The sequence below is a fragment of the Protopterus annectens genome, chromosome 2.part1 (assembly GCF_019279795.1).
Source record: "Protopterus annectens isolate FY-2018-M chromosome 2.part1, PAN1.0, whole genome shotgun sequence".
Taxonomy (NCBI): Eukaryota; Metazoa; Chordata; order Ceratodontiformes; family Protopteridae; genus Protopterus; species Protopterus annectens.
Window position 1 is genome coordinate 504,223,055 of NC_056729.1, and position 9,915 is coordinate 504,232,969.

The following is a 9,915-nucleotide window of genomic DNA, read 5'->3' on the forward strand; positions in this document are numbered from 1 at the left end:
GGCACTACCCTGTTGATATTCAGCTTTGCAATTTGCACAAAGAAGTCATGACTGCTATAGTTAAGTAACATATGTATCTGTTACAGACTGCATATGTTGAAACAATATCACTTTTGATCAGCACTATTGTAACAAATGTCATGCTTCAGTGCTGTAAGATTTAGCAATAGTTCATAACTGGGTATGGTTACTGCTGGGTTTATTTACAGCTGGTGCAGTTTGATCATGAGGGAATCATATCCAGGTGTGCAATATGAAGCGAGCCTGCAGCTCCAAATCTTCTCTCAGCTGTAGTAACAGCTCAAACATACTAGATTAGCTCTTAACTATATGGGAATACGGCTGGTGTTGTCTTTATGAAGACATCAAGGAAAAATACAGACTCATTTTGTGATTCTACTTTCATTTATCAGCTAATGTAGTTAAACAAATGACAAACTGACTCTGGTAAAACTAATGTAACTGGCACTTCCTCTGTGTTTATTTGTAAGCTCTTCATGACTCTTCCTAACCCACAAGGGAACACAAAACAATTTGCAGATTACCAAAACAAATAACTATATATATGAAAAATAAAAGTCTCTAATCTCATAAAATCATACTGAAATATTCTGATCTGTCCCAGCAACCAAATGTAGGTGCCTAAATCTGGAATGCTCTCCAACAAAACATGCATTCCAAAATTCACCACTAGATTCTTAGGTCCTCAAAGCCCTGCCCAGCAGGTCTAAAGCACATGCCACAGCCGGCCTTAGGCATAGGCCAACTAGGCGGCTGCCTAGGGCTCCGCTCTATCAGGGGCGCTTTTCCAGTATTTACTTAGTGGAGGTAGACCAGGATGGGGGCACCAAGTGGTGTGGTGGGGGGCACCGTGGAGCCCTTTTGTCTAGGGCACTAGTTGACCTAAGGCCGTTCCACAGCAATAGAAAGACTGATATCAGAAGGTATATGAAGTAAAGTATATGGTTGATAGTTACTTGTTCACCACTGAGAAAGGAGTTAAAATGTGTCAGTGAAACATGTTATGGGTAAGTACAATTATACAGACCCCATCTGAGCAGATCAACTTATCTTTGTCATTTTTGTGCACACAGATGCAGCTGGACAATAAATATTTCTGTTTTAATGCACATTATTTTTTTCTTTGCATAATTTTACGTGTGCATGTATTTTCAATACCACTATTTCTGGCTTACTTGGTAGCACACACAGCTCATATACCAGGAAGATCATAAAGCTGTGTGTTCCCTCCCTACAGTAAGCATCTGGATTAATGTTCCCATACTGGCTCTGATTATGTGATGTTGGGAGAAGGCAGACAAGGACTTCTGTTGTTTGGATGAAATATTAAACTAACTACCCATCTACTTCAGCTGGTGGTAGCTTATGTAATGAGATGTAAAAGATCCTATGGCACTTAATGACAAAGAGTAGGGGCTTTTCTCCTTGTGCCCAGGTCAAATTACTACTAGTCAGTATACATATTTGGTCCTCTGCTGAAAACGGGTCATGGGCCTAGTGGAACTAGCACATCAACAAAAGAAATAAATAAAACTATTTATGGGTACATGTGTAAAGAAAGGAGATTTCTACTAAGCTGGGTGATTTACAGTGGAGGACATATACCGTAATGCTATTCATGGTACTTATATACTCAGAGACTACAAACACTTCAGACCTCAGTTCAAACAATATCCAACTGAACAATGTAAGTACATGCCAGACCACAGGCCATGTCACCTGACTTCCATGGTTGCAGTATTACATTCATCCCAGAAAACCTTGGCTGCTTAATCTCCTAACCTCTCCTGTATATAAACTCATGCCCACTGCCTCCCTATCTGTCTTGTCTATTCCCTAAAATATATCTAATACCCACTTGCCCTGTTATTAGCTCTTCTAGTGCAAGCCTTAGTATTCTCCTGTTTTTGCTCTCCTCACTGCTAAGATTTCTCACCATACTGGTATGCACCATGCCTGTTCTTTTCGCTGAATCCCATTTACCTCTTCTGTAACACCTGTATTATGCACTGTATGCTCTACTGGCATATACTCCATCCATTCTTTTGGCTGAATCCCATTTACCTCACCTATAATACCTTTATTATGCATTGTATATTCGTGATCCTACTTCTTGTAAATATCTGTATGCATTTATTTACATCTATGTTATGTTATCACTATACTGTATAATTTAGCTATACCTTTAATCTTACTTAATGGTTGTTACTATGTATGTAACCCGGACAGAGCCTAAAATAGTCATATTTGATAAATGTTTTACCCTGGTAAACAAAATGAATTAATTAAATAAATACACGCTTGGGACTTGAAATGTAAACTGTTATAGAGCACAGCAATGGCACTACCTGTAGTCTATGGCACAGGGGGCTGCAGCCCTGACTGTAACTCAGAAGAAGGGGGGGGGGACACCGAGCAGATGGTTGTGGGGTGGGGGGATTACAATCAGCAGCTCAAATGCTGGCTCACCCATCTTGGGGGCAGTGGATTTCTTGTCTAACTATGGCCTTTAGGAGATACTGGTGGAATCTAGTTCAGGCATACAATGGTCTGTAGTGGAGTTTTTCTCCATGAAAGTACAGGAGCACAATAATTCTGACATCACTGCATGCTGTGCAGAAAGGTCAGTTTAAGGGCAGGCCAAAGGGGCACAGCCCTCCATACTGCCATGTCGGTGTCACACGTAAATGCCCTTACTGTGGACAGTGAGGAAGGTAAGAGGTGACACAGCAGAGGTGGATACTGGGTTTGGAAGCACCACACAAACAAGTAGAAAAATGAATCCAAGACCATGTTAAACCACCATGTGTAAAACAAAGGGGACATTTTAGGCAAACTTATCAGGTGCTTGGGGTGGGGATAGAGATGCCAACCTGTGAGTTCCAGCCACAGGCTCAAGGGGTAAAAGTGTAACAAGGGAGGTAAGGTGATATTCCCTACAGAACAGGAACCTGCTCAGCCACCAGCAGATGCAGACAGATGTAACTGACTTCTGTTAGTGCTATTTACACAGTGAACTTTTCAACATTTTAAGGCAATCAGAATACCTTATCTCTGTGACCAAAAATAATAAACCTAGTGCTTTACAATTTCTAATTCACTCTTATGTCACCAACTAACACTTACAAGAAACAGATAAAACAGACATTAGGAGTTAAAATGTGAGCAAAACGTTTATGCAGCTACAGCACAATATACTTAAGTTTTCCATTTTCTTTTCTCTAAGAAAGCTTCAGTTTTTGCTAACTCATCGAACATCACAACAGATAACATTTCAGAGTGCCAGAAGTTGCTTTATGGGTAGATAACGCAGTTGTGCTGCCTAGATGATACTTGTACATTCATTTTCATTTAATAACAGGCTATCACTTACAAGTCATGTGTGCAATTAGCAGGTTTGTCCATTCGGTGTCCTTCCTTTAACAGTTTAAATAATTCTTCGACAGGAATGCCAGGATATGGAGATCCTCCCAGTGTGAAGATCTCCCATAGCAGAACACCGTAGGACCAGCTGGGAACAGAAGAAAAAAATGTATTTTAAATTTCCACCTTTCTATTTTGGTGCAGCCATGCAGAGCTAAGAGAGTCATCAACGGCATGACTAATTGGCTTGGCTATCTCTATTAGTTTTGCCGGAATCTCTGCTGATCCCGTGAATGGCACTGAAATGCTAAGCACCAACTCTGTTACTGAAATGAGCATTTAATCAGATAGCTGACAGGCCAGCCATTATATCCAGGAGCTCTTTGTTAAAGCTTCCAGCAGCTCCACTGAGCAGAACTAATCTAATTCTTCACACACAGTTTCCCCACATTGGAAGTGTGGAGCCATAGACTGCCTGGGTCACCAACTGTGTACGCTGATACATGGCCATTGTACTGCAGACTGTCTCTGTCTCACTGGCAGGAACTTGTGCACTCAGCACCTCTCTAAAAGTTTCAAATGTGCAAAAAGAATACTCTTAACAAAACTACGGATTAATAACACAAACAACAGATTAATGATTGATATAATTGAAGCAGCTTGTGTGTGTCTGTATACTTCCCAGACAAATATGCTCACATCCAGTATTACACTTAACTAAACCAAGTGTATGCTGTTGCCTGTCTCTCACTTTTGTTGATACATATGAACCACTGCTGTGAACTTAAAGTTTACTGATCAGGTTCCATGGTGGCTGTTTAGTAGGTTAATAAAGATTTAAAAACACCATTAAAAATATTTCATGTGCTGCACTGCTGTTCCACTCACCTCATTAAAAAAATGCAAAATTCGGGAAAGTAACTGACAAGAGGGTTACAAATGCCAGCTCAGGAAGGACCTAAAGCAGAATTATTAACATTTAAAAAAACAATATTAAGCCAGTAAGGCTAGCAGTAAAGTATCAGGAATGAGAATGACTATCCCAATGGTAAAGTCACAGAATAACTGCTAATTCACTCACACTCTGGAACACTCAGAAACCTTGCCTTCCTACAGGCTTTGAAAGGGATGGGTAAATACTGGCAGCCCAGTCTAAGGTTATGTGGCCATGTTCAATGTATGGCTGTCACCACACTGACACCTGGTGGTACTGTTGCCATATAACAAGGGAAGTAAGTAAATGACCTACCAAGCTGCATATGCTCCCTTGCAGAGATGCTAACCTGTGAGTTCTAACCACAGGCTGAAGGGGGGGTAAAAGTGTGACAAGGGAGGTAAGGTGATATTTCCTAGAGAACAGGAACCTGCTCAGCCACCAGTAGATGCAGACAGATGTAACTGACTTTTGTCAGGGCCATTTACAGAGTAAACTTTGCAACCTTTTAAGACAATCAGAATAAGATTTGAAACTATACAAGATTTGGGGAGGTCAGCCCCCTTCCTCTCAACACTTCCATACTGACTCACCCTGGTAATGTACTTCAATAGTCACACAAGTCTAAAGCAGCAGCACATGGTGGAAGGAAGACAGAAATATTAAGTAAAAGTATACGCCTGTACAGCCAATGAGTTTAAAGAATTATGGGAAATATAATCCATACCATGGCAAAAATACTGCTACTGCTAAGAAAACAGATGCAAGCTTGCACTGACATGCTATGTAACCATCCTAGAGTGTCTACACACCTGTACATGAGCAGTGTAGTACTGTAAACTGGACTAGAGACAGCAAATTGTTATACCTATTATTAGATCACCCTTTTCATTTTTACCACCTATGATCAGATTCATATACATAAGGCATGTACAACGATGTCACTTTAAATGTTTCTCATACATAACAAATGCAGTAATGGCAACGTTCTACTAATAAATCTGCTGCGAAAGAAGCAACTGCAGCAAATACATCTGATTGTATTAGACCGCAAACAAGAATAAAAGCGTTCGTTCTGCTTACACCTCATGTGAAGAGATGCAGGCCTATATTTTTCAAATGTGGCTGTCTACATTCACTGATTCTATTTCCAGAAAACTTTTCCCAGTAGCCTGGCACCAAACCACCCAATTTTACAAGAACTATAACCTCTCATGGTGGCCTTTCACAAACGCTGCAAGTTATTTTACTGCAAATACAGACTGCTAAAAGAATCTATTAAGAAATCTTAAATTACACACACACACACACACACACACACACACACACACACACACACACACACACACACACACACACACACACACACACACACACACACAGCCACTAACTGCCAGCCAAACTGCTGTCTGCTCTGAAGGCAGACATGTTAATCTAGTAACAGGAATGGAAATATATCGTCTCAGAATGTCCTTAAGATGTGATCCTTTAACAACTTTCAAATTCTATCATGGGTTGAAAGTAAGAGGAAAAAAAAGGTTCAACAGGTAGAAGAAAATTCTGCTTGTGTGAATACACATGAGCAATAACTTGGGAAACTGAATCTGACGATCAAACTGACTTGTTTATTCTGGCCAGACTGAAGATACAGTTTTCTGTTTCTTAACACCAGACACTGCAAACAGCAGTTGCCTTTGTTCTGATGACAGTTAACAGCACAATAAGTCACTTCATGGAACTCTAAAGAATGGACAGATAATTCTGTCCGTCCAATCTATGTTATCCAAGCTTTTGAAATACAACATTTAGATCACTTTTTTGTGACTGTTGATACTACAGTTCCAAATCTTAGAAATTTACTGTGTAAGCAGCTCTGAAAACACAGTTCATCTGTTCCTAAATTCCTGCAGTCAGTTTCTAGTTTCCAAATTGGTTACAGTGCTGTATTTTCCAAAACAAAGGCTTCAAACCAAGAAGTTTAATGAGCATGATAGAATAGTCCCAAGGTGCCTCATTCTTACTTCTATGACCTGCAGAAGTGCATGCAGCCTTTAGTTTTATACCTACAGAGGTGCTTACAACATTGTCTAGGAATGGACTTAATGCTTCCACTATGTGTGAACAATGTTAAACAGCATTCCCTAGAGGAAAAAAATGAACTTTTTTAAGTGTCTTTGCAGGGGAAAAGCCCCCACTGCACCATGACCCACACCCTGTGAACTTTATACACACACACTCACACACACACGTGCATATATATGTTTGTATATACGGGTTGCATGAACTTTGTCAAATGGCACTTTGGTTGATATCTATTTAATCAACTCAGTTGGTTGACTAAACAGATGGTCGACACATGTGTGGGGGAATACACCCTTTTCCCTGGGATTGTATGATCTAGGAATTAGAATATATAATTAGCAATGGGTGTGGGGGTGCAGCCTGCAAAAAAGATGGCTTCTGTTGTCTTTTCTTTTTTTTTTAGGTTTTGCATGCCCGGAGAATTCATTCTTGGTGTGTACGTAATGGAGTGTCAACATGCATAATGTTGATCAACTTGGGTCAACATTATGCATGTTGACAAAAGTATTATTTGATAGATTTAAATAGATCCATGTGTGTGTGTGTGTGTGTGTGTGTGTGTGTGTGTGTGTGTGTGTGTGTGTGTAAACTCCATGGTGGCACCAACGCAAGGATAGAGGGAATTTCCCCAAAAAGGGCATCTCAAAAAGGGTATAACTCAAAGACAGTGATTTTCTGTGGAAGAGCGCTGATCCTTGTTGGGTTGAATTTTGGGCAAATGTTGCTTGAGATTTCAATTTTCATCCATCTGTAGGTAACCTGGATTTAACTGCAGTTTCCTGCTCCCCAGTAGAAGACAAACCACTACTGGGCATGTATTGTAAGAAGAAAACGGTGACACTGCCGATCACTAAAGGTTCAGTAATGTACTAATATTGGCATGTTTTATGTAGCGTGTTACTGCTACCCAAAGGCTTACTTGTCTTACTTACTGAGCTAGTACATTCCTACTGCACAAACCTCACTGTCAACCACAGCAATTTTTCTGCAATGTAATTGCAGATAGTTCATTCCAGGTCATGCTGCTAATTTGACAGCTTACTTTAGAAAGGCCATACATACATCAAACTATTCCATTCAACAGAGATTACACTTCTACAAACATGCTGTTGTTGAAATATTCCACATTTTTTAGGAGCAGCCAAATAATCAAAAACAAAAGTCATACCGCATTGTACAGCGTATACGGTGGAGTAGTTTTCTAGATTACGTACAGGTTAGAGTTAGTACTAAACTGGCGACTATAATTTGTTTTATCTTCTTCTGTTTTCTGCTGACACTTACACATCACTCTGATGAGTGTACACCCGATCAAACAATGCCTCTGGAGCCATCCATTTCACAGGCAGTCGACCCTGCAGTTAGACAAAGAGAAGAGATAGTCAGTCAACCACAAAGGCACCAGTGGGATCCACCATTCTAATCCTTTTTTGAACAGTTCACTCCAAAGCAAATGGGCATGTCTACCCCCTGGGCAGCAGCAGCTTAGTCTGGCTGTGTGATGATCACTTTTAAACCCCAACTCATGGGTTTCTGAAAGAAACTTTGTTGCATCAAATTTAAACCAGGAATGTAAATGTGCATGTTGCACTTGGAGCTATGAAAGCACTAAATAGTCCGACAAATTCTGTCCACTAAACAATAAGAATATTAACAGGAACCCTAAAACTGATCTGAATTACACAACTAAAGTACTTTTGTAAACTGCCATATTCTCTAAAGTTGCCATCACATATCATTGTGTCTAATGGTATTTACTTTTATATGGCTGCAATTCTGTCATGAAAAACACAATAAACAGCAGAGTTTAATTCAGGTTTAATTAGCATGGAAGGGTACAAATATGGCTTACATGTGGTTCTGTGGGCTTTGTTACCTTGCTAACTACTTTAGTTTAATAAATAAAGAACTCTTAAATTCTTCATGGACACTGACAAAAATGAAACAGCAGGCATTAGGTACAGTATGGGATAAGAAAAGAAGCAATTTATTATACAAAAGGTGTTGGATGCCTGGTGTGCACTTTCACCAGAAGCACTGGCCGCAAACACATCTAAGAATGAATACCTGTATGGAGGATATGCAGGTAACCAAAGCATAGTGTGGACAAAACAACACAAGAACATGTCATAAAATATGAAAATATAAAAACAGAAAAGAATGAGCAGGCCTAAAGTCCTTATCAGCCAGATGTAGCTATGTCTGGCATACTGGCCAAATAAAGGCCCTGTGGTCATACATCTCAACTGTACAGATTTTTGCAGAATGTTTGGATTTTTGCCTCATATTTTTGGTCCTTTTTTTTTTATAAAATTGTGGTTTTCTGGCAAATTAGTGGCAAATCATTAAAGATTTAAGTTAGAATATAATGACAGACATTTGACTTTCAGACTTCATACCCTTCAGAAAATTCATGCTAATGCAAAGCCTGTTATTCTATCAACTTCCTAAGTTTGTATGAGCAATATTTAAAATTGTCCCACTTTCATTTATAGTTTTGTCCAGATTTCTTGGTCTCAGAAGTTGAGATGTATGCCTGCAGCTTGTTGCAGTACACATTTTCTGCTTACTACAATGTCAGTTATACATAGAACTATGAAGTAAGCCCAAAACCAGAATCTGCAGTGATATTTATTTATTTTCAGTTTGAATGTTCCTCATAAAGTTAAAACTAAGGGACAAGCAGGAGTTACAGAAAAATAATACAGCATGCCTGTTCCAGTGTGTCTTGAAATAGTCTGGTTGATAATTATGTATTACTAAGTGCTAAGAAATTGGAATAGTTAAAATTTTGCATATCTAAAGTGGTCAGTGCTACGTAACACTGAGGAGCTGTATTTTGTATGTCTGTTTCCTAATTAAATCCCACTGTCTAAGGCTACAACAGTAAAACACCACAGATTAAAGCTGGAAGAGGCAATACTGATGGATTTACTGCACATCAGTCCATGGATCTAATCCTCTTCTGCAACATCGACGGAATAGTTAGGAGGGACAGTATATCTTGCAGAGGACACCACTGCTCTGGAAAGGATTCTCATCCACATAAAACAAAGCTCATCCCTATCTATATTCAAGTACAACTTGGATCTGTGGATGGGAAACAAAATGTTTACCTAAGAACTGCCCCGTACTACTAATGGGCAGGGGCAACTGCTAAATGCTTTATCCCATGCATGGATACCCTCACGTTATCTATGGTATGATCCCAGTTATTCTCTCTTGGGGTAATATATACTTATAGACCATGGGATGGGTAAGGCTAGTCTCTAACCAAATGGGGTAGGTTAATTCGAGCACAAAAAGGGAAGCTGGCTAGGCTTAAAATGGCTCGCAAGGGCAGCTAGCCTAGTACTTACCTATAAACCTAATAACCTGTAATATTCAAAAAGCCTCAAAAGGATTTCACCCCTCCATAAACATTTGCAGCATGTCTGGGAAATATAGAGGATATGGCCACTTAACCCTTATGCCAGTAATCTGTGGAAAAAGCAATAAGAGCATATTGTTCTGGA

The 9,915-nt window shown here is 39.6% G+C and overlaps 1 protein-coding gene across 7 annotated transcripts in view; it reads right to left on the minus strand.

Moving 5' to 3' along the window:
• FGFR3 (fibroblast growth factor receptor 3) overlaps positions 1–9,915 on the minus strand; it is a 295,198-nt gene that overhangs the window by 17,041 nt on the left and 268,242 nt on the right. For all 7 annotated transcript variants that reach the window (XM_044062303.1, XM_044062298.1, XM_044062297.1 and 4 more), the window contains 2 exons: positions 7,685–7,755; positions 3,395–3,532 (listed from right to left, as the gene is read on the minus strand). In XM_044062303.1, the coding sequence (XP_043918238.1) occupies positions 3,395–3,532; positions 7,685–7,755 (209 nt within the window). The remainder of the gene's footprint in view (positions 1–3,394; positions 3,533–7,684; positions 7,756–9,915) is intronic.